At 37.3% G+C, this 26636-nt stretch overlaps 1 protein-coding gene across 3 annotated transcripts in view; it reads left to right on the top strand.

Moving 5' to 3' along the window:
• LOC121373898 (histidine--tRNA ligase, cytoplasmic-like) overlaps positions 1-26636 on the top strand; it is a 33131-nt gene that overhangs the window by 1687 nt on the left and 4808 nt on the right. The window contains exons 1-12 of one of the 3 annotated variants that reach the window (XM_041500703.1): positions 5099-5362; positions 8715-8824; positions 13459-13545; positions 13982-14101; positions 14522-14617; positions 16216-16341; positions 16893-17000; positions 18457-18555; positions 18932-19025; positions 19916-20043; positions 20994-21066; positions 21529-21713. In XM_041500703.1, coding sequence (XP_041356637.1) covers positions 5359-5362; positions 8715-8824; positions 13459-13545; positions 13982-14101; positions 14522-14617; positions 16216-16341; positions 16893-17000; positions 18457-18555; positions 18932-19025; positions 19916-20043; positions 20994-21066; positions 21529-21713 — 1230 coding nt within the window. In that variant the 5' untranslated portion in view covers positions 5099-5358. Of the gene's footprint in view, positions 1-5098; positions 5363-8714; positions 8825-11248; positions 11426-13458; positions 13546-13981; positions 14102-14521; positions 14618-16215; positions 16342-16892; positions 17001-18456; positions 18556-18931; positions 19026-19915; positions 20044-20993; positions 21067-21528; positions 21714-26636 lie in introns of those variants that run through there. The other 2 variants (XM_041500705.1, XM_041500704.1) reach the window with 2 other exon arrangements.

The raw sequence follows: 26636 nt of genomic DNA, 5'->3' as shown, positions 1-26636 counted from the left end.
GAACGAAATGAAGTTATAGTATTTTTCTTTTTTAAAACGTCCAAAGAAAAAATACATATTATTAGGCCTATTGGTAGGGTACGTTCGAGCAAAAACGACCACTGGCGATACCCAAGTGATACTTTTCTTTTCATTGGGATGACGTAATTGGTCAGTTTTGTGATTTTAGATGGGAAAGTTTGCTTAATCAAGGGTTTTACAGAATTACAGTAATAAAGCAGGACGATTTGACGGGTATCCGTACCAAGGAATAAAATTATGTATTTGTACAGTCAATGGAACCTCAGAACAGTTCCTTTGCAACATCGGAGTCCGTGAAGGAGACAATTTGTCGTCAATCCTATTCTCTCTCTATTTAAATGATCTAGAAAACTTTTTAAAATTTCAAAATTGTAATGGAGTATCCTTAGAAACAGATGGTATGGAAACTTTTTGTGATCTGACCCTGCACTTCCTATGCCTATTATACGCCGACGATGCCGCGCTTCTCGCAACTAATGCCTTTGACTTAAGCAATCACTAAATGTATTTCCAAGTATTGTAACAAATGTAAACTAAAAGTCAATGCAAATAAAACTAAAATAATCATTTTTAATGGTAATGGAAACGATTACAAGAAGGTATTTACACTTGGAAACCATGAACTTGAAAACGTACAAGAATATAAATACTTAGGCTTAACTTTTACAAAACTAAACAAATTTAGTATAACCAAAAACAATATTAAAACATAACTTTTCAGTGGAATGCAAACTAAAACTATTTGACTCAATTGTACTTCGATTATTTTATATGGATGCGAAATATGGGGTTATGAAAATACTGATATTGTCGAAAATGTTCATATTACATTCTTGAGGCATATCCTACCCATGAAAAAAAGATATCCCACTTTTCATGCTATATGAAGAATTAGGAAGAAAACCCCTTAATCTGGTTATTCAACAAAGAATGTATTCAACAAAGAATGTATTCAACAAAGAATTGTGTCAGGTAAACGAACGAAATCATCATTTCTGCTGCACGAATTAATGTCCCACGACTCGATTCTACATGGATATAACTATAAATGGATGGAATATGTGGAAGATATATTCAATAGCTTGGGTATGACCGATATTTGGCTGACACAGAACCTTTCTTCGATAAAGCTGCTTCTTGACCACGTAAAGCTAAGACAAAATGATCAATATCTACAAAAATGGAATAGTGATATATCTACACCATCAAGAGGTAAAACGTACGCTATATTTAAAGAAAATCTTAGTTTAGAGAAATATCTTGTCCTATTACCACAAAAGTCCTGGACTACTTTACTAAAATTTAGAACCTCCAACCATTATATGCCTATTGAAACCGGGCGCTGGAACAACACCTAAGTGGAACACGGAACATGCACCTTGTGTAATACAAATGACATAGGAGATGAATTTCACTATTCACCTGCACATTTTTCGTAAATTTACGTCACTCGTTGTTAAAGCCATACTATTATATTAAATCCAGTATGCTGAAATATAAGCGTTTGATGACTAATAATAAAATAAGTGCCCTTAAGAAACTGCAAATTAATAAAAGAAATTATTAACATTCCATAAACCCTAAAAACTACAGCTGCCTACAAATGAAAATATATACACTATCCATTATTGCCATTATCTATTTGTTTACGAATATGTATGCGTGTGTGTGTATATATGTACACGTTTGTGTGTGTGTATATGTGTATACGTGTATACGTATATACGTATATATGTATGAGTGTGCGTATATTTTTGTGCATGTGCAGTATGATGATTGTCCCACACCATACATAGCTGTGTTAATACCATTGCATATTACATTGTGAATTTATTACATATATGCATTGTACTGTATACATATATATTTATCTCCTGTAAAACCCATCTGGTCACTGTCAAATACTGTTATTTCATATTCCCCATATGCCGTTGTGTAACGGCCTGGGAGAAATAAAGTTCTGTTCTGTTATCACACAATACCCTGTAATCTTATTATAAGAGGCACGTCTTTTTTAGTATGTACACCGCATATACATGCGCAGGAGGAAATTTGCAGGGGGGGGCGGGTGTCGAGGTGTCTGGTGAAGCCCGACACCGCGAAAAAATGACCCCTTCTAGGGCTATTCTGAGGTGTTTTCTGCTGGCTAGCCAAGCTGCTTTCTGACCACATTTTTTTGGAAAGAAATTACATTAAAAATCGGGATATGAAAAACAAATTCGCCTTGAGCAGGGGGGGTGTTTCGACACCCCCCACCCCCGCGCACGCTCCTGTACAGGTCACGGAAAAAAAGACCAATTAACCAAGAAAACACTCCGATTATTATTTCAGTACACGGGTTAATTTATGTACAAAACATAATACAGTTATTTCAATACTTTGACAAAGGTGGTTTATTTTGTATTGAAAAATAATATATAATTGTTGTTGGCTTACTGGGATGGCTATTATTACAGAACATTGCGATGCATCCGCAAAAATCAGGTATGTTTTGTTTCTTCGTTTCGAAGACTAATTCCTGACGTGACAAGTTAGGTATTACGTAACCACCAGCCGTCACATTTAACAGATTTCTTAATTAACTATACGATTATACTTGTTGATATTAAGCAATAATGTGCATTATATATCGTTGAATATGCATAGGCCTACCAGGTCAAATGCCTTAATTGTCCCTTCCTGGAAATGGAGCTTAAACACACTAAGATTGGGGGTGTGGGGGTGGGAGTGGGTTACAGGATATTCATATTTAAAAAATAAGATTAAAATGCAGTATTTGACACCTTTTTTTTTTCACTAGACGTTGGGCATGGTAATATTAGTTATTTACTAGCCCAACATTGAATATCACTATCTAGAAGCCCTGCATACACATGTACATACTGTACACTTGTTTTCTTTTATTTAAATATGCATACATACATACATACATATATTCTGACACAAAGGCACACGTACATTTTCCCTCTGCGCCGAAGTAAATACTAAACACATTAGTCCATTATTTTAGTTTCCGAGATACAAGTATACCTTTTTTGTTTAATACATTATACATTTGGGCTATTACACGTCCGTAGGAACAATATCTGGAGTGGGGGAGGGGGCAAAATCTCTAGTATTAGGGACAGTCTTTGGAGGGGGGAACCATATGTATATAGAGAGAGTAGAAAAAAACAACCTATATTTTCGTACCGCAGGCCTGCTACAGACACATTTGCAAAAGAATAATAATAATAATAATAATAATAATAATAATAATTAAAGTTTAAACAAGAACTTATAATTATTATATATGTGTAATTTAACGGTATATACTTTTATTTTAAAATTTAAAAATAAATAAATAAGATGTAGTACTCAGTAGTAGTAGCCGAAGTATGGCAAAATAAATACAAGTATAGAGAATGTATAGCAACTCTAAAATTAGATCAAATGAAAAATGAAGACCACACAAATTTGATGAATTATATACCCGGTACACTTTATTTAAGAATTGGATGCATCCGTTTCTTTTTTCATGGAAGTCAATGGTATTGTGTATTTTATTTACAGTATAATGTGGAATTTTTATCATTGTACATGCCTTTAACAATTTTGGTTGCTATTAACGTCGGTTAATGTCAACAAGCAACAGCATTAAACTCAACATAGTCGCATTCTGTGTGGGAAGCTATGTCGTTCCATCAGGTTTGTTACGTTTCAGTGCAATCTAATTAAAATTAGCTCCACTATAACAGTGGAGCTAATTTTAATTAGATTGGTTTCAGTGCGTCTACACAGAAGCGGCGTCTGGGCCCGTGCACGTAATGCTACTTGAATGGCGTTGCCATGACGTTAAAGTCTGGACCCATATTCACAAAATATCGTAAACCTAGTTTTACACGTAAACGTAAATCTACGACTGAAGAGCTATTCACGAAACAACGAAAACGTAAGTTACGTGTAAAGTTGGACGTAAATATAAGAGTGCCTCAGGTTGCAACTAACGCTGCACGTAAGTTGTGTACATATAATAAATCAAGCACCATCGCCGTTATTTACTATTATTTACGGAAACTAGCAGCATTTCCAATAAATGAAGCAGTTTGCTATGGCGAACGCCCACGGATTGAACATATTTTTGTTCGTGATCGAACGGATGTTTTCGACTTGGCCAATTTCTCCTGAGTTATCTTTTCCTTTTTAAGAAATGTCCTCAAGTTCGTACCAAAACGCGGATCCCCACCAATACCAAAATGCCATGGTTCACTGTTCGCAATGTTATTGTTAGCAGACGACAAACAAAATTGCGTTTTGCGCATTTGTTATTTACCCGGTAGCCATCGTTTCTAATGTGTTTTTATTAATTACTACAGTGAGAATGTTAAGTCGTAGATTTACGTCCAACTAAGTTACGTTTACATTTACGACCATCTTTGAGAATAAGGTGCTTCTTGCACGTAAACGTAAATCTACGACACACGTAAGTGCTAGTCGTAGACGTAAATTTACACTTTTTTGTGGACTTTATTAAAGTATAGACTTTAAGTTTTATAAGCACGGGCCCTGGTCTCTTCTTTTTGAAATTTGTAAAAAAAAAACATCTTGGCCGTTAACTGCTGTAAATGATCGACAAAAGTTGTCCCAATTCACTATCAAACCATAGGTAACAGGAAAAGCTTCGCTGCGTCACGTGATAAACAATGGCGGCCAGGGGTCGAAGTACCCGTATGTTCGGTTGCGAGATATTATTTTTATTGTAAACGAGAAAACAATTTTATTAGTTTATGGATTTATGATCAACTGGCAGTCGGACAAGAGCCATTCTACACACAGACATACGCACGCACACACAGACATACGCACGCACACACAAACACGCATGCACGCACAACACACACAACAGACACACACCCCACCCCACTAAAGACTGGCCGCTCCACTAGATATTGGCCCCCTTACAGATACTGATTATATGCGCCTACTGGCTATTCGTTTTCCATATAAGGTAAAGTATGACTAAAGTCTCGACTGTGTATTGTATGTCTGGGTCACGTGATCACATGAGATATAGAAATTTACTACAGGATAACAAACAGTATGTACCCACAACCGTTTACCGAAAGTGCATTTCGTTCATGATCCCGGAAATTAAAAAATATAGTGTTTAATAGTTAAGACTAGGGTTTACAGTGGTGTTGGTTAGTCGCGGAACAGTAGCGCAGTGTCGAGTATCCACATACAGTATCCACCCTTATTGTGATATTAGTTAAACTGTTATTAATAATAAGTCTTTAAATTAGGCTTATTCTCAAAACAGACATTCTAGCGTTCGACGAACTGTCTACAGTATCAAAAATGGGTAAGTTGTTTTATCTTTTAATGATATAGTTTCACGAATTAAAAGATTAGTTTTTGTCTAATATTAAAAAGTTTAAATAGAAATCATAATTCACTTAGGATACAAAGCATTGCTTTTGTTTTTATGTATCTACTGCAGGTTTCGATCGAATATTCATATCGTTGTGTACGTCTTCAATATATCAGGCGATTAATTTAAAAAAAAAAAAAAAATTGCGGAAATGAATTGCCAAAACATTTAAAATTTTCACAAGACCAGTTTATCGCGTTGTCTATACTTTGTTGTGAACTGTCACGTTGTCAAATAGATTACTTTTAAAATAGTGCAAGATTCAAAATGACACACCAAGTTGCGAAAAAGACGTCCAACTGGGTCACCGCCTTCTTCCACTCGTAAGCTTTACTTTCAGGATGAAATGAACTACCATACTTCTTCTAAAGTTTTTGGCCCCTAACATTTCGAGATTTCCATTTTAAATTCCGTCTTCCGTGAACTTGTCCGTTTGATCACCTGTCGACATTCGAGGAACTTAAAAAGGAAATGTTGAAATTTCTGTAATAAACATCTTTCGAAGAAGTAATGAAGTGCATTTTGTCTTGGGGAAATGGACAAGTTGTGATAGAAGATAGTACTACAGGCTACCGTTTTAATATGTACAGTATATATATATATATATATATATATATATATATATATATATATATATATATATATATATATATATATATATATGGATATATACACGCTACGAATAGAACAAAAATGTAGTGGGTTTCCTCTCTAGAATATATGTCAAACTAACCAAATGTTATTAATAAATCAATGTGTTCTAGTGGTGTCGTTAAACAAAAACAAACTATTAAACTCGGTCGTAAAGCATTTTTGTAAGTTTGTAAAATGCACCGTTTTAAAAAATATGTAAAATATTTTGGAAATCAAAGAAAAACAACCCCGCAACCACCAGTAAACTAAATACTGATAATTCCAGCTGTGCTTCTTTTCTTTTTTTTGCTTTTTTGCTTTTTTTGGCCGCTATTCAATTTCAAAAAAGGAAAACATTTGAATCAATTACTGATACTCGATATGTCACTACAGCGATGGAATTTGACAATGATATCGTTAGAGGTTTTACACAACTTAAACATAAAACATCTATTAAGTAGAAGTGGCGGGACGTAGCCCAGTGATAAAGCGCTCGCTTGATGCGCGGTCGGTTTGGGATTGATCCCCGTCGGTGCGCCCATTTGGCTATTTTTCGTTCCAGTCAGTGCACCACGACTGGCATATCAAAGGTCGTGGTATGTGCTATCCTGTCTGTGGGATGGTGCATATAAAAGATCCTACATATATATATATATGTAGGATCTTTTATATGGGTGGGATGTTCTTGTGAGTTCCTGATATATATTTAACGCCCCATCCAACCGCTAAAGTAAAGTAAAGTTTGTTTTATTTAACGACGCCGCTATATATATCATCGGCTATTGGACGTCCATCCACACAAGTAAACACATTTCGAAAGCAAGGGGATGAAGACATCCCTCCAACACACATATACTCCCTAAACACTTTTGGAGTCGGTATCTCGATTAAAAATCCCATGCCTTTACAAACTACATACTACATGTATCATAATTTCTCAAGATTTTAGTTTAAACAGTATTTATTCCTCTTCTTTTTTTTCCGGGTGGGATTGGTCGATAGGCTAAAAACCTATAGGCCTATTAGAACCTTTCCCTAAAAAAAAAAAATCACAAACAAGCTGTGACAAGATGACAAAGTACATATAATAACTAACAATAATAAAACATAATAGTAGATAATTAACATAAAAGTGAGCTACAGAAAGGAAAAGTACGTACAGAGAATTAAGACAGGTAGAGAAATGTAACAGTGCTATTAAGTTTCAAAACGTGCAATAGTCGTGAACGGATTTTAAAATGTCTGTATTTTCCTGATTTTCATTTTCTTACATTCATTTCTGTACATCCATTTTTTTATCACTATTATAGTTTACAGTATTTCAAACATATTAAATGGCGAAATTATAATTCATATCTGCTATATCTACTGATATAATATAAACGCCAACATGACACATCCCTCCGCCCCTTGCACAGAAATACAAGTCTCTCAAAACCGGCGTGAAACTGAAACTGAATGAGCATTTTTCCACTTGTGAAACAGTCGCGAGCCAGTGTTTTGATAGCAATAACATATAAAGACGTTTCCTTTGTCTTTATTTTGGGTGACTGGCAATACTCTTGAGTTGGACACCAAAACAATTATGAACAGTATTCAGTAAACTGAGTAATAAATCATGCAGGTAAGTTTGGAGGGTAGTTACAAAACGAGGTCATGGGGTAGGGTATGATCAAGAGTTACGCACAGTATCTGGAGTTACGCACAGGGGTAGCACAGTATCTGGTGTGACTGGTAACAGGTCGTTTCGCCCCTGTTACTAGGTCGTTTCGCCCCTGTTACTAGATCGCCCGCGTCGTTCGACCCACATCCATTTGTAGGCCTACTGTTAACTGAGTCGGTTCGCCCCCCATGTAGGGTCATTTCGCACTTTTTTTTTATAATTTTGTTAATAAAAACATTTAGCCTATTCATTGCTTTATCATATATGCATCGGGATTATTATTAAATTTTTTTTTTTTTTTTTTTTGGGGGGGGGGGGGTTACACACCACAGAGTTTATGCTAAAATTCGAGCAGATCTAATTAATTTTTCTTTTCAGGTTGAAACATCTGCTAAAAAATAATCCCCTAAAACAGTGTCATACAAGACGTAAACTGAATAATAAGTACATCTTAGCATGTACTATATTATCATAAAGAACAGGATTAAAAACAAAATATTTTAACTGAAATGCCAAAATGTAATTGGCGAATACATATTTAGATTGGCGAAAGAAATTGAAGATTGGCGAATTTTTGGGCGAACAAAAATAGCCACCCGGGGCTAGCACTGCTATAGTATACAGACTGGTGGACATACAGACTAACAGACTATAAAATAGCAATTGAAATCATAGGCCAGTGTCTATGTCTAAAAAAATATTAATTATGTTAAATATTTTATGCCATTAGACATTGTTATTATGCTTTAGATATATATGAATATGAATATTGTCTGATGCCCATCTTGTTTAGGAGAGCACTTATATAGGCTGTGCCTGTTGTGTAATCCTTTTGATCCTTTTTTTATTAATAAAATATCTTTAAAAAAAAGTGTCTATATGAAACCTAGATCGAGTGTCGGACTGTCCGCGAGCCCCATTTTGTTTACACGTAGGCATTAGAGCTGTGTGAATCCTATTCCGTGCTTCGTTTCTTGTCGAATTTAGATTTTGATGATGAGACCATGGATGCCGAAAGGAAAAAACTGAAAGAACAAATTAAAGTTCAAGGCGATATTGTGCGACAACTAAAGTCTGAAAAAGCTGACAAAGATAAGGTTGGTATCAGTGTATAATGTATAGTACATCGTGTGGATTTTATATCATAATTTCTTCACTATGTGTTTCCATCTGCTGTTTAGTTGCACCCGCATGTTTTGTGGCCCACGTTTAGACAGGCCGGTTCGAACGAGTAGCTTCTAAAACGCGGATGTTTATAAATTACTCAACATAAAATGATACGGATTTTAAAATCGTTATCAGTGCATTTATAACGTGGGGGAATTTCCTGTAGTGCTTTTTAACATGTTTGTAAATGATGCAATCGTTCTATATGTAAATCAATATGGACATCATGTATAAATACCCTGTCTCATGGGCCACTAGTCATAAAAAGAAATTTTAAGATAAGATTTATCAGGCTGATGCAATCCAATGAAATATTTTAATGTTTTGTTTTTTTAAGGGACCGTTCAACAGTTACATAACATAATCTGGAATTGTTTTGTTAAATACTAGCTGCCATTTGTGACATTTTATAATGTTCACTAGAACTAGTACCCCTCTAAAGTTGTAAGGACACACCCCACCCCACCTAATCCAACCCATCCCTCTCCACTTTCCAGGTCCCCATAAAGTAATTTGACCGGTTTGTATTTTTTTAGACATCAAAAGAACAAGAATGGGCTGGCTGCATTTTTAGTTTATGAGGGGCAGGATTTAACTCGGTGTTCACCTCAGGTGCTTGCATTGCAGGATCAAACCACATCTGTGGATCCGTTCAGTTGTCTGGGTTTTTTCTTTCTTGTTCCAACCAGTGCACCACAACTGGTCAAAGGCTGTGGTGTGTGCTTTCCTGTCTGGGAAAGTGCATGTAAAATCTCCCTTACTGCTAATGGGGAAAATGTAGCGGGTTTCCTCTGATGACTATGAGTCAGAATAACCAAATGTTTGACATCCAATAGCTGAAGATTAATTAATCAATGTTCTCAAGTGGTGTCGTTAAGCAAATTAAACTTTAACTTTTAGTGTATGAATAAAAAAAACGTACATAACTTTTAAGTTTAACACCCACCTCCCTGCCTCATATTATTTTGTAACACATCTCATCTGCCTAGAGCATGATATAATTGTTGAATAGCCCCTATTATGAGTTATAACAAAATCTTTTACATAAGTAGGTGTATGTTTTTCATCTCCACGAGGCAAAAATTTCATAACAGATCACGTATAGGCAGGTCCTAATCTGTCCGGGGAAATGGCATCTTTTTCTTTGCTGAAACTTGTCTTCAGTCAGTTATTAGCAGTAGTGTGAAGTTGCAGTTACATGATATTTTGGATCTAATTTAAAAAAACCAAATTATTCGACACATGTCAAGACATTAAATTGTTTAGTGTCATCAGTCATACATCATTCAGACCAGTAGCCAATGGGGCCACTGGGGGGGGGGGGGGGGGGGGGGGGGGGTGTCGGTCGACCCCCTACTGGTGTTTTTTTCTTCAGTATGCCCCCTGGACCCCCCCCCCCCCCCCCCCCCCCCCCCCTCTCCCATGCAATTTGGGTGCTTCATGCCCTCGTGTGAGGCACTTTGTGCCTCAAGCCTAAACGACCCCACCTCTTAAAATCTGGCTACTGGCCTGTCATTTGCATTAGCAAGTGGCTATATTTCAGGGAACGCGTTTTGTATCATGTCGTCATTCACTATACTACAGTGATTCACTAGCTATACAATTCTAAAACTTTAAATAGTAGTTGTTACTCCAGGCACAGTGGAAGCAAGTTGACATTGAGGGGGGGGGGGGGGCTGACTGAGATGAAGGGTTCAAAGCAAAGTTTGTAGGGGGTTATTTCTACGTAAACTTTTGAAAACTAGATGTCCTAAAATGCAGTTTCCTACATTCTACAAATAAACTTCATCTCTGCCATTTATTCATTTACTACCAATAATATTTTAGATTTCGCTCCGTCGTGCCTGTACTCAATTTTTAACTGATCACCGACTGTTGCTAATCAATATTTTGACCATTTAAATTATCCACTTTTGAATAATCTTCAAACAAATATCCTAATTATTTTTTTAGGCAACTTGTTCTCTTTTTTCTTAGGAAGAGAGAAGTCACTTCTAGTTCTACTTTTTCACTACTAGATTAGTGTCTGGATTAGGTCCAGATCATGTACAGTGAAACCCCTCTAAACCGGACATCCATGGAACCAAGTGTTTTGTCCTGTTGTCAGAGGTGTCTGGTTTTCAGGGGTTTGTATTGATACAAAAGCTTTTGTTGTACTCTGTCGTTTGTTTCTGCTGGTATCCTATTCATATTCAGCCTTATATATGTTTTGAAGATGTATTCAACAGATAATGTTTATAGTGATAAATGAAATAAGACTAAAGATCAAGTTCTCAAATTTGAATTAAAAATGTTTAATTAATCTCTTTTTCAGGAGGTATTGGTCTTCTTGTTTTATTTTGTTTATTCACCAGATTTGCTGATACGGACTTTCTTCTCTCCTTTCCATATATTATCTCACTTTGCTGCCTGGCTTCATATTGATTTTGCTGTCTGCTTCAAACATGCTGGCTGGTCTGTCGTTGTGCCGATTCCATCATGCTATGCTGCGACAATCAAAATTACTTGTTCGGTGTCTGTCACAAAACCAGGTGAGAAAAAAGAGAATATATTATATTATTGCTGATAGTTTTGAACTTTTAGTTTTAACACTTTACAATGGGATATGGTATACAGTTAACTTTACTTGGCATGCTAAAAACATTTAATTTACTCATGGGCCACTGCAAATTAAAGCAAAATGTACTAATTAAATTGTTATTCATGTTGAAAGTATTTTGTGTATATATTTATGTATTTCCTTAATGTCAGTATTTTCGAATTTTTACAATTTAATTTTTTACCTACATTAAGACATAATAAGATTTTTGTATTAAAGGGACATTCCTGAGTTTGCTGCAATTTTTAAGATGTTATCGACTAACAGACTTTTTAACGATTGTAATTACATATCAAATATATTTTTCTGCATAAAATATTAGTGGCTGTATATTAAACATGTTTCTGATCGTTCTGTTATCTGTACTAGGTTAAATTTCATTTTATTTCCTAAAATATGTTTTTTGTGTACGTACGAAATTATTTGAAGACAAAATCCAGTTTGGGCTTCTTACAAATATTAAGAAGACCAGAAACACATTGAATATACAGACACTGATATTCTAAACAAGAAAATATATTTAATATGTAAGTTTAGTTATTTAGTCTGAAACATCTTACAATGCAGCAAACTCACGAATGTCCCTTTCATAAACTCATTGTACTTGTAGTAGTGATTTATAGTAGACAGTGGAACATGTTGTCATGACTTGTACCTGCAAGAGTTGTTACAGTTTCAAGATTCACATGTTACAATTTAAACCTACTGGAAATTGTTTGTTTTTTTAATTTGAAATATGAAAACACCCTTTTTGGTGATTATGACTGATATCAACCCTGTCTAAATATTAATATTTTTTTATTACTTCTATTTATATTATAGCATGTATAAAAACTGATATCATTACTCTCTTAATTTTATTTTATGCTTCCTCACTTAGCTGTGCACTCTGGCCTAGAGTCGGTGCAGTGTTTCAAACCCAGTACCTACATTTTTCTGACCTTTTACCTAGCAGCTTAACCATTGTGTCGTCAAGACCAGAGACCAATACAAATTGATACGACACCTACGTACATGTACTTCCACCTGTGTGTAGACTTTGTTTCTCAAACCAATCCTTCACAACAAAAGACAAGCCTAGAAAAAGAGATTCCCCAATACCAAAACATTAATATCCATAGAAATACATGCTAGACTACATTTATACTCACAGCCATTCACAAACTGATAGTTACACAAATTGTTACCAATATTGTATACCATATGAAGGTAAAACTATTCATTGGTCATAGCAGAGAGATATATGCCAGGTTAATTTATACTCAAGCCATTCACAAACTGATCGTTATAAGAGTTGTGGTAAAACCATATGAAGGGTAAAACTATTTACTGAAAAACATATGTTCCAGTTCTCATGAAAAGTTAAATAGATAACTTGTGTTATCTTGGAAACAAATAACTAAGGAGGACATGATAACATACATTTGAATGGCATTATCAGAACAAGTGTGTTGATATTTTTGGGAGTGTGGAAGTATGGAACATTGTGATGGCGGCATTCATAAGAGGATACAACTATGTAATTTAGATGTTGACAAGAGAAAAGCTAAACAAAAGGTGTAGTAATTATAAACAGTTTGACCGTCTTTAGAGGTTGCCCTATAGACTTTATAAATGTGGCCTTAAGCTGTATCCTAACCGGCCGCGTTCGACACAAGTGATTATTTTAGAAATCATTGATTTCAATTGTGCGACGCAACATAAAAATCTGTCGCATCGCACTCGTGCAGTTAATCAATGATTTCTAAAATAATCGCTCGCGTAGCTCGTGGCCGGTTAGGATAGAGCTTTAGGAACAAGTGACCTTTATTTAGAGGTAGAATACATTTTATTTGTAAGCATACATTTGAAGTGTCGTTTATAATGGTTGGCTCTTGTTCATTGTTGGATTACATGTATGTAATTATCTTCTGCTTATTTGTGAAATCTCTTTAATAAGTCCTTAAGTTATCTTTTTACCAACAGATTGATGAAGAAGTATCCAAGTTATTGCAGCTTAAAGCTCAAATCACTGAATATGGCACACAGACATTTGTGCTTAAGACGCCCAAGGTAATACACATTAGTCACATACTTTTATATCACTTTGTCTAAACCAACATGCGATCTGTCTACGTAGCATGATCTAGTTTATTTGTAGAGCACCTACCAGAAATGGGTTTTTTAAATGAATGTGTGATACAAAATTATGTAAATAATTATTGACATTAGTATTTGATGGCTGCCAACTACTGCTAAACAGCAGATGCACTTGAATAGTAAATGACACTTGTATTCTGGATAATTTTTAAGTCGCTTTTATGACATTTTAAAATTGGGGTAGAAAAGATGAGTGGGAGCATGCTCTCTCCCATATGGCTTCAATTTCTGTCAATACTCCATGACCATGATAAAACAATTGTTGAGAAAGTTTTACTGATCCTTTTGTCAGTAATATAAAACTTTATTATCGACTTTAGAAATGTACTCTTTTTTCTTTTCTTTGCAGGGCACACGTGACTTCAACCCCGAACAAATGGCTATACGAGAAGGGGTATTCAATAAAATCATCCAGTGCTTTAAACGACATGGTGCAGAGACGATTGATACGCCAGTCTTTGAACTCAAAGTTAGTCATTTTTGCTTAAGTTAATTTGAATAAGATGTGGAATATTGATATCATCCTAGTATTGTTCTATTGTCCACTGTGAATATTAACTGAAACAAAATGTTTAATGTAATTGTAATTTTTATGGGTTAGCTTATGACAAAACTGCAATAATTGATAGATAATTTTAAACTTCTGACCTCTCAATCCTTGTTCATTATCCTTCTAAGACTAAAGTGAAGGTGAACGATTGACTAGAAATGTGACACCCAGGACACAATAGAAGATTCCAGTCAATGATTGGCTGTTCGGACATTTGGACCAGTCTACTGAAACAATGGGGAATTTCACAAAGTTTGAGAGGTTATGCTAAGTATTTGTGAAAACAGAAAACAGTTAAGTTTCTTCAATATTTCTTTTGAATCATGGTCTCTGTTTCAGGAAACACTGACGGGGAAGTATGGTGAAGATTCGAAGTTGATCTACGACCTCGCTGATCAGGGGGGAGAACTGTTGTCACTCCGATATGATCTCACCGTATCCTTGCAATATTTGTAATGTGACCATTGGGATATGTTGTACTGTTAATGTGGCATTGGGAAAACTGTCAATGTTGTATTGTATTACTGAATTAAAGAAGGTTTGAAAAAGAAGATCTAGGGTTCCTGAGTTTGCTGTAATTTTTAAGATGTTATCGACTAACAGAGACTTTTTAACAATTATAATTACATATCCAGTATACTTTTCTGTTTAAAATATTAGTGGCTGTACATTAAAGGGACGTTCCTGAGTTTGCTGCAATTTTTCAGATGTTATCGACTAACAGATACTTTTTAACGATTGTAATTACATATCAAATATATTTTTTTGTACAAATATTAGTGGCTGTATATTAAACGTGTTTGTACTAGGTTAAGTTTCATTTTATTTCCTAAAATATAATTTTTTTGTACGTACGAAATTATTTGAAGACAAAATCCAGTTTGGGCTTCTTACAAATATTAAAGGGACATTCCTGAGTTTGCTGCATTGTAAGATGTTTTCGACTAATAAAATATTTCTACAATTAAACTTACATATTAAATATAAGTTCTTGTTTAGAATATTAGTGTCTGTATATTCAATGTGTTTCTGGTCATCTTAATATTTGTAAGAAGCCTAAACTGGATTTCATCGTCAAATAATTTCGTACGTACGAAAAAAACTACATATTTTAGGAAATAAAATGAAATTTAACCTAGTACAAATATTAGAACGATCAGAAACACGTTTAATATACAGTCACTAATATTTTATGCATAAAATACAGTTGATATGCAGTTACAATCGTTAAAAAGTTTCTGTTAGTCCATAACATTTTTAAAATTGCAGCAAACTCAGGAATGTCCCTTTAAGATGACTAGAAACACATTGAATATAAAGACACTGATATTCTAAACAACAAAATATATTTAATATGTAAGTTTAATCGTAGAAATATTTTAATAGTCAAAAATATCTTACAATGCAGCAAACTCAGGAATGTCCCTTTAAAAGTTTTTCTGATTGTTCTAATATTTGTACTATGTTAAATTTAAATTTTATTTCCTAAAATATTGTTTCTTCGTACGTATAAAATTATTTGAAGATAAAATCCAGTTTGGGCTTCTTACAAATATTAAGACGACCAGAAACACATTGAATATACAGACACTTATATTCTAAACAAAACAAAATATTTAATATATAAGTTTAATCGTAAAAATATTTTATTAGTCAAAAACATCTTACAATGCAGCAAACTCAGGAATGTCCCTTTAACACTAACACAACAAAATCAATTAATTAATTTATCTTTATTGTAATTCCTCCATTTAAATTATATTTATTATCTTAAATACACCATTTCCACATTGAATAGTGTGAACTCTCTTCTTTTTTTCCTTTTCTATTTTTTTGTCCTCCTTTTTTTTCCTGAAAGATTCAGTACTTACTCTGTTTACTTATTATGTAATATTTAAGGAAATGAAGTTAGGGCCCAACTTCAACTGTTAAAAAGTAGAATTTAATTTATAAAGGTGTAATATGTTTTCTTTTGATAATGTAGTAAAATATTTTGCAGACAAACTGTTTCAGTTAACCTTAACCTTGCTTAGGTTCCTTTTGCTCGGTATTTAGCCATGAACAAAATATCCAACATCAAAAGATACCACATAGCCAAGGTGTACCGGCGTGATAACCCAGCGATGACCAAAGGGCGATTCAGGGAATTCTACCAGTGTGTAAGTTGTTTTATCATTTTAATAATCATCTAGATATATAGGTAACAATAGATTGCTCATCTGCTTTTTGCAAACAAAGAGGCTTGAAATTTCGTAATATAAATGTTCTATTGTAGACACTGAATAATATAACAGCAACATGGAGCTGTATTTATAACATATTTATGTACTTACCTATGTTTGACACCCATTGTCAATGTGAATGTTTATGCTGGGGTGTCGTTCAATTTCATTCATTAATTCTGTATTTGTACTTTAATACTATCAGATGTGGCTTTTTTTTGGCTGACATAATTATGAATGGTAGAAGTAATACAAAATACCAGCCCAAGAGGTTAATTGAGTGGATGGTCCTTCTTGCTACACTGCACAATAATTTGGTGAAAAACTAATGTAATAAATGATGTTTTTAGCTTAAATGTTATTAGATTGTGTTTATGTTTTTTCATATTGAATTGTCTTCTTACTGAATAGCATGCACAGATTATTTTTGTTTAACAAGAAAAGTGAGTCTCAGTTTACATGTAACACTCTTATATGTTGTGTTTCAGGATTTTGACATTGCTGGCCAGTTTGATGTGATGTTGCCAGATGTGGAATGCATTAAAATAGTTGTGGAAATCCTAGATGCCCTGAAACTTGGAGATTTTATCATAAAAGTAAGCATTTATGAACAAAAAAAGAAAAGAAACATTAGTGCAGACTGCAGAACAAAAATCTGAAGGGTATACATCATTTTTCAAATATACCTATATGTATTTATTTTAATGTAAATACCGGTTAGACTTTTTATGTTTATCTACATGCAATTTATTAACTTATAACCAGAGTATGACAAATATTTTGAAAAGTCACTAGCCACAGGGCTAGTGGGTTTGTGAAAACCACTAGCCCACCAAGATAAAGCACTAGCCCAAATTCTTGATCAATTATAACTGGATTTTTATTTAATTTTTGTAACATTACACATTTACGACTATAACAGTAAAATAAAACAAACACTTAAATTATGTTGTAACTTTCAGTTTTGTCGTGTTGTACGTTTGGTCTTTCGTCAAGTGTGAGCCATCGTCATTGTCCCGTTTTCACTTTGCCCCCCCCCCCCCCCCCCCCCCCCCCAGGAAAATAATTGAGCTCATGATTGGTATCTAAACCCACTATCAAAATAATTAAATTTAAATGAGGGTACGACAGTGTGACACACGATAAAAGATGGTTCAGTGTATTTGGTAGTGGGTTATACATTTAGGGCCTACTATTTAGGTCGCCAGGAACGCTGCTGCCAATTGCTCAAATACAGGGCATCATCCCGTGACAGATCAGTATCAAAAGAATATAACGGCGACATCTAATCAGTTGTTAATTGATGAACAAAAAAAGGTATTATCTTGTAGCCTATCGGCAGCTGCGACACATTATCCAAACCGTTACACATAATAGGCCAAGCCGAGTCGTTGCATGTGCAGTTACCATTAAAGTAAATTGTTTTTCTGGTTGCCGATAACCACATGTAAGCGAAGTGTTAAATTAGAAAACAATAGGTAAATAAAACAAACACTGAAATTCAAAGCATGGCTGGGGTTTACTTGATTGAGATTAACCCGTCGTCGCGATTGGTGATTTCCAAGTTCTTAGCCTAAAACATATGTGCGAGATTAACTACCACATGACGTGTCCAACCAATCAACACACGCATGTCATTAGACTTATTTCCTGTGCCAGAAACTTGAAAGGGAAAAGTAAACAATGCATGCTGTAACTGTGACGATGTAGAGATAGCATGTTACTGCAGTTTGCAGACCTAGTTCAAGTGGATTATTATTATATACTGTTGTTGATATTATTCGATGACAAACATCACAATCAAATTTATTAAACGAAATTTCAGCCGAGAGAAACAGAAAAAAAACACGATCGAGCGATAAGGAGAGGGGGTGGGAAACTACTAGCCCTACGGGCTAGTGGTTTTGCATTTCTCACTAGCCCGAACTTAAAAACCACTAGCCACAGGTGTCGGGCTAGCAGATTTGTCGAACTCTGCTTATAACTAAGTAATCGATAAACATATAAAATGATTTCAAATGATTGTAAAAACATCTGCTTGTTTGATTTTAGGTAAACCACAGGCAGCTGCTAGATGGGATGTTTGCTGCATGTGGAGTCCCAGACGACAAGTTCAGAACAGTATGTTCTTCTGTTGACAAACTGGACAAGGTAAATAAAATTAATTCTACCATGGTTGACAACTGGTTTTAAAATGAACATGGGTCGGTACAGAGAGAAAAATCTTTGTCTATAGTGTCTGCTAAATAAATAAAAGTTATTTATTTTATGCAAGTTTGGGATACATAATTATAGAAATTTGATTTCTTTTTAATTTGTTTTATTTTATTTTATTTATTTTTGTTTATGTTTTTACGGGAGGTGGGTGTTGGATATGCTCTAAGTAAATCATCTTTGTGTATTCTAGTGTAAAATTATGTGTTGGAAAAAATTAAAAACAATTCTATTCGTGGCTAGAGTAGATTCTTGTACCTCATAACCCAAAAGATTATCTTTTTAATGTGTAATATTTTCTGTTTTATTTCAGACTCTTTGGGCCGAAGTGAAAGCTGAAATGGTCAACGAGAAAGGCCTGGATCCTGCCGTTGCTGACAAAATCTGGGAATACGTACAGCACAAAGGTTTGTATCACTCACCAAGATTGGTTTGATAAGGAGGTAGACAGGGTATGAAGAAAATATATATGTTGTCATTAAACATTGGCAGACCGTTAATTGCCAATCATGTCTGCAGAGAGAATGTCATAATTTTTTTTTTTTTTAAATCAACTGAAGTCCAAACTAGGCAAATGTGTCATGTTTTTTTCTCTCTGTGCATTTGATGCTATTACAAACAGTCCTTTTGAGGGGTAATGAACCTCACGAAAGTGATTTAAAACCATTACTAACAAGTTTTAAACACACATGATGTCGACTCCCTATTTTTTTTAATGGGAGGTATGGATATTTTTATACATATATTTTTACATCTATTATAGCAGTCTCTAATAACACTATAAAATAGCGATTTACATGAGGGTTTTGATGATATATCATAATGAACACTAGTATCCAGTCAAGAACCTGCAAAGTACCAAACTATCGATTAACAATTTTGCATTAATGATCGCTAGAAATGTTTCCAAGATTATTTTTTGTTATGATTAATGCACAGCACCATTTTTAACCTGCAATATTAAGAAAAACAGTGCACATAATACACGTGAAAATATAGTACTTTGAACCTTTTATCATAGATCATGGCTGAAACATTGTTTAGATCATGGGCTGAAACATTGTTTAGATCATGGGCTGAAACATTGTTTAGATCATGGGCTGAAACATTGTTTAGATCATGGGTTGAAACATTGTTTAGATCATGGGCTGAAACATTGTTTAGATCATGGGTTGAAACATTGTTTAGATCATGCAAAAACGTTTGAGGATTACCATCTTTCAGAGAAAGACATTATAACATGTATATACAAAACTAAATTTAGAAAGTAAATCTAGTTTGATTGTTTTGTTACTAGGTGGGATAGATCTGATTGACCAGCTGTTGAAGGATGAACACCTCAGCAAGCAAAAACCTGCAGTGAAGGGATTGGAGGAGCTTCGAATACTCCTCGAGTATTGTCAGATTTACAATATCCTCGACAGAGTGAGTTCAGTCACCCATTGATTAAATGTTTCATAATACTCAGACTGTAGCAAGATCATATCGGGTGGAGGGGAGGGGGGTCATTTGGGCTTTTTAAGAATTGGGAGTACAGTAATACAGGGTTGTCTTCAACAACACAAAGAGGGCACTTTTTTTATTATCCGTCTTTATGCTGGGTTCACACTGGTACACAATTTAGTTTTTCATTTTTCAGATATGTAGAGTATTTTCTTGAAAGTTATTAAAATGTGGTTAATTTAAGAAATATTTTATTAACCAAAGACTAATAGTTGTAGCCACTTTGAAATGTTTTAGAAATTGGCTAATTTGGCAATGGACAGAGTGAACTATGCTTATGACCCCATATACACAAAGGGGCAGGACGTTGCCCAGTGGCAAAGAGCTTGCTTGATGCACAGTCGGTTTGGGATCGATCCCAGTCAGTGGGCCCATTGGGCTATTTCTCGCTCCAGCCAGTGCAGCACGACTGGTATATCAAAGGCCGTGGTATGTGCTATCCTGTCTTTGGGATGCTGCATATAAAAGATCCTTTGCTGCTAATCGAAAAGAGTAGCCCATGAAGTGGTGACAGCAGGTTTCCTCTCTCACTATCTTTGTGGTCCTTAACCATATGTCCGACACCATATAACCGTAAATAAAATGTGTTGAGTGTGTCGTTAAATAAAACATTTCCATATATACAAAATCCCCATTAGCTAATCAAAGTAGTTTTTGTTATTTTTCAGTTTTTCAGTTTCTGTGGATCAAGTTTCCAGATGTTACATAATATTGAAAAATAAGTTTATAGTACTTTTAATACCTATTCAGTTCAAAAGCATGATTTTAGAGCTTCAGATATTAGATCTAATTAGTTTTTTGCACATGAAAATGGCTGCTTTTGGAGAATGATGCAGAATAAGATGTGATGTTCAATTTTCTGTTATGTACAGGTATCATTTGACCTGAGTCTGGCACGAGGTCTTGACTACTACACAGGGGTCATTTATGAAGGCATCCTTACAGGTCAGTTGTCATGGGCACAGTTTCATTTTGTATTATTAAACTTCAATAAAGAGAAAAGGAAAAGCTGTGATCTAAGATTATGATATTATCAACTTATGTTCAATTTATTTAAGTTTGTTTTTCATTAAAACATTTTGGTACTCAAATGGATCTTTCCAGAATATATTATCAAATCTTTTTTGTTATTAATAAGGGAACTTAAGTCTTTAATCTTTAATAGATATGGATTGTTAAACTTTTGGAAAGTTCATTTATTTTAACTAGCTAACTAAAAGTTTATTGTTAGTGTTATGTTGGATGTAAACTGAAATCTGTGTTACGGTTAATGAAAAACACCACTGGCACAGTAGTGCTTGGACTCAACTAGGACATATTTATCCAATGGAGGTACAATTTTATAAAGACAGATCCCCCACTCCATCATAGTGTTAAGACTTTAAAGACATATGAGTTTGTTTGCAGGTCACACTCACAAACCCGGTGGTGGTGAAAATGGTGAGGAAGCGACCGGTGTCGGGAGTGTTGCAGGTGGCGGTCGCTATGATGGTTTGGTTGGAATGTTTGACCCCAAGGGCAAGCTTGTCCCATGTGTTGGTGTCAGCATTGGGATTGAAAGACTGTTTGCCATCATGGAAGCCAGAGCAAAAGTATATTAGTCGTCTTCTCTGTTTTTCTTTTCTCTTTTTTAGAAAAACTTACAGTAGGAAAATTTATTGTGATTACATATCTATTCTTCTCTACCTTTTTATATGTTAATATCCTTTTTATATGTTAATATAGTTTGTTCTTCCATTTATACAAGACTTGATATGTTGCTCATTGGTAGAGCACTGGTTCAGTGTGCTATAGATCTCTTGCCCTTGGTGGACTGGTCATATTTTTTTCCCATCCCAACCCATGTGTCATGACTGGTATATCAATAATGGTACATGTTATCCTGTCTGTGAGATCTTGCATTATGCCATCTAATACAAAGGATTCTTTGCTGCTATTCAATAGGACTTTGCTATTTGGGTAACATACATTTTATGTTGAAATTTGAAAAGTCTTGTGATGTTTAAAAATTATTGTTGAAGAGATGGCATGTAATATTCCTTACTAGTCAGGACTCTAGGTTTTGTCTCCATCCGTATGTCTGTCTGTCTGTCTGTTGGTCTCACATGTAGTTTTGGGGATTTTTAAAAACATTTTTACAGTACCTCAATATATTGAGCTGAAATTCTGTAATATAGCTTTATCATGTACTGTTGCAGATCAAGTTTGGATTATCATGGTTATTTATCCATTATTGACAGAGTTCTGGGCCTGGAGAAATTGTGCTGAAATTTTGTGATTAGTTTTATCATGTACTGTTACAGATCAAGTTTGACTTCCATGGTGATTTACTAATTTTTCAGAGTTATATCCCTTAAACTTAGACAATAGGAATTTTTTTTTTCCAGAATTTTTTTCACAATGCCTCAACATTTTCTTTTCACATTACCTGTCCTCAAACAAGGGCACCTCCCCCCTCACACAAGTGGTCTGGTCCAAACATTCCAACAGCCAATGGGATGGCCTAAATTCTTCTACTGCATACTGCTCTCTAGTTCCGGTCACATGACTGTAACTTCCTTCTTTTTCTCTTCGCTAAAGGGTCTGGCTCTTATACGACTTTTGGTTTTGTATTCGTGTTTGGGTGAAATGTTTTTCACCTTCGCTTTCGCTAGCTTTCGTGTGTCGCTTTGTGTATTTCGCTTGACTTTCCAAGCGTTTATTTACATGAAATGTTGTTTATATTGCCGGTTGTCGTGTCGGACGCCATTTGCAGTCCCCTCTTCAGGGGGTGCGGCTTCTTCAGCTCCACTGATACCTAAGACTTCGAATGACAGGCCTGCGGTCTCTACGCAACCCTCTAAGAAGCCGGCTCATTCAGATAGACGCTCCACGGATTCCAAGGCTCACCGATCTTCGGCAGGGAAGTCCTCTTCGGCGCATCGGTGCCAGGACCGTAGCCGCTCCCCAGGACCTGTACGGCTCCCTACGGGTTCCACGGATCGTCAGCGCCAACCTTCAGTTGATGTGGCTTCCAAGGCCTCCGAGGGATCTAGACAGGACCGTCCACGGTCCGGTTTAACCGGCGGCTTCCATTACGGTAGATCGATTGGCCTATGCTCGAGTTCTACGAGACTTTGGTGATGAAGCGCCTGCGGCATCTGTCATTGAAGAGCCCGACTCTATGGACCATATGACTATGAGGGATTGCTTGGCAGCCGTCTACGACATGTTGCCATCCTTGCCACATCCACCGACGCCGTCCAAGAAGGGACCGACACCGATGATAGTGACTGATATCCCTCCGGAGAATGTGATCATCCGTTCTTGGTATCCTCACGGGACCTCCCACGGTCTAGTTCTCCGGTATCTCCATCGGGCCATGACCAGAGCGACTGGCCTGTTCACGGGTGCTACGTGACTTTTCTGATGATGTATCGGTTCTTGCGGTGTGGAAGATATGGATGCGGCGGACCACCTGTCACTGAGGGACTGTCATATCTGATATGCTACCGCCGCTGGCCCATCCACCGTTTTCCAGCCAAGAAAGGTCCGGTTCCGATGATCGCCACGGAGGTTCCACCGGCAAATGTCGGCATTCGATCGTTGGCTGCCACAGGCCCCCGTCGGTTTACACGGCTACCAGTAACCAGCACCGTGCGGATCGCTTGTTCCAGCAAGCAGGCGGAGCCCTGTAACGAACTGGAAGATTGCGTCATCGGCTCACCGTTTGGTACCGTCGTCCCGTGATCGATTGAAGTGGTACAGCGTCCAGGGTTCCACCGGCTCCTGCCGGTCCGTGTACATCGTACCGTCCACACCAGTCGGCAGCTGATCTGGCGTTCAGGGTTTACACCGGCTCCTGACGGGACCGTCCACGGTCCGTGTTTCCGATTGCAGCCAGTACATCGGATCGAATTGCCTGTGCCAGGTTACTGAGCGATTTTCCAGATGATGCGTCGGCACCTTCCGTGATAGAAGATCCGGATGCAGTGACCCACATGGCTGTGACGGATTGTCACGCTGCGGTGTATGATATGCTTTTGTCACTGCACAATCCACTGGCACCATTCTAGAAGGTTTCCGTTTTGATCACTGATCCGATGTCGACTTCGTTTGTGCCGTTCCCCATTCGTCACAACGAACGTATCCCATCTTCAACCTATCCTTCAACGGTGTGGCGCCGGCCTTGGATGACGCTGTTTCCGGCGGGACCAGACGTCTTCCTAGAACTTACAGATCGGCACGTCCTGTCGATGGCTTCAGTTCAGCGTAGATGTTTGTACATGCTGTCCTATTTGATATTTTCCTGGCAACCATAACTCCTCATGTGCAGGATGCCAGAGGATATGCCTTGTTCCAGCCGTCGACTTTAATGTTGGTTTACTTTATATCTTCCGTGACGTCGACGTCCACTACGATTGCACACTATTGTCAACTGACTTGCCTGAAGCGATCCATTCTTGACTTTCAGCACAAGCCGGTAATCTTGGCAGACCTGTGGTCTACATATGGCTGTTTGCCGTGAAGGGGTTCGACGTTACAAGTGTTCCGGGTTGGTGACGAAGACAGTCTACTGGTCCGAACACTTGTGTTGAGATCCCGTGCACCGAGATTCTCTTGTTCGAGGAAGGTTCAGCGACATTCGGCAGATCGTTCTCTATATCCAGTGGCGATGCAAGACAGTCGCTACTTCCGCTGGTTCCGGAAGTCATCCAGTTGCCATCACGTGGTACGGGGTTTTTACCGTCACCGTTTTCCTGTGGTTCATTGTGGCTTATCAACTGACTGACATTCACTGTTGTTACTGCCAGAGTTCGTGACCGATGCTGTCCAGATTGTCTCTGCTGATGTTTCATTGCAAGAGTAATTTTGACGTCGGCGCAACATTTGACGCTTAGAGGTCACGGTATCCAGTTGTTTCTGAATCCATGCATTCAGTACAATAACGCAGATTTGCTGATCTGGTTACCAGTCGCCCTGCAGTACAGTCCCTGTTGGTAGCTGTGGTCTCCGATGAAGCCGATCTACACATCAACCTGTTGAGATGTTGGCAGTTTACAACGTCATCCTTCATTGGCGAGAGATGCTGTTAGGCGTCTCTCATGGTAGCCACAGACAGTATCACTGCAGCGGCTTACATCAATCACCAGGGCAGAACACACTCCAGCAGTCTGCTGCAGTTGACTTATCGTCTTTACAAATTGGTCGACGAGATTCCACTGCAACTTCGGTCTCGCCATATTTCAGGGGTTTCCAATGTGCTAGCCGACACGCTGTCTCGCCCGTCGTCTCCACAGCTGACAGAATGGATGCTCCATCCCGAAGCGTTTCGACGGGTGTGCAACAGACTTTGGACACCAAACATCGATCTCTTCACCACACGATTCAACCATCAGCTGAGGGTTTACGTGTCTCCGGTGCCAGATCCCGAAGCTCTGGATCTCGACGCCTTGGCCAACAGATGGACCCGAAGCTCTGGATCTCGACGCCTTGGCCAACAGATGGACACGTACGCTTTTCCTCCACCAATCCTCCTTCCAAGGGTGCTTCAGAGGTTTCAGCTGTACCATTGTCGCCTGCTATATCTGCGGACCGCTTTACAATTGAAGGGGTCTACCATCGCTGGGTACGTTTCGGTCATCGCTACTGTTCGTGATGTTGCTACTGGAACGAAGTTATCGAGTATTCCTGAGATCCATAAGATGATCAAAGGGTTTCGCCTTGAGGATCAAGTACACTGGTTTCGGCCACCAAGATGGGACCTGAATCTGGTGTTACGAGCGTTATCGACCGCACCTTATGAGCCGATCGAATCCTCTTCCCTGCAAGACTTGACGCAGAAGACGGTGTTTTTACTCGGTTTTGCCACGGCTGCCCGTGTCTCAAAACTCCATGCTTTTGATGTGGACTTGGTATGTTTTCACAGAGATCGTCGTGTGGTCAACTTGGGGTTACTCATGAACTTTGTTGCAAAGAATCAGTTACCAGACCAAGCGCCTCGTTCGTATGTTGTGCAGGCCCTCTCCTCTATCGTTGGTTTAGCGAACGTTGAGGACTTGGGCGTTGTGCCTTGTCAAGAGCCCTGCACCAGTACATCGAGAGGACCAGATCCTTTCGACAACATCACAAGAGACTTTTCCTCTCCTGTAACCAGAGCCACCTGGATCCGGTCTTCTATCCTGACCGCCTATCAGAAGGAGGGTTTACCTGCTCCATCTGCTACTAATCCGCATGAACTCCGTGCCTTGGCTGCCACGATGTCCCTGCACTGCAACACACCCATTCAGCACATTATCACTGGTTGTTTTTGGGCTACGGACTCTATCTTCGCCAACTATTATCTGAGGGATATCTCCACAGAAGACGTTGAGGGGTTCCATCATCTGGGTCCGGTTGTTGCTGCACAGACTCTGTTGAATACAAGCCGTCCTCGTCGCCGTTGATGTCTGTCTGATTCTAGGCTGCATACCGAGATGTCCATCGAATCGATAGGTGAGGATTCCTTAGACTTTTGTTCTTTTGCACAGTTCACG

The sequence above is a fragment of the Gigantopelta aegis genome, chromosome 6 (assembly GCF_016097555.1).
Source record: "Gigantopelta aegis isolate Gae_Host chromosome 6, Gae_host_genome, whole genome shotgun sequence".
Lineage (NCBI taxonomy): Eukaryota > Metazoa > Mollusca > Gastropoda > Neomphalida > Peltospiridae > Gigantopelta > Gigantopelta aegis.
The sequence above is the reverse complement of the archived record's forward strand: the minus strand, read 5'-3'. Positions and strand labels throughout refer to the sequence as shown.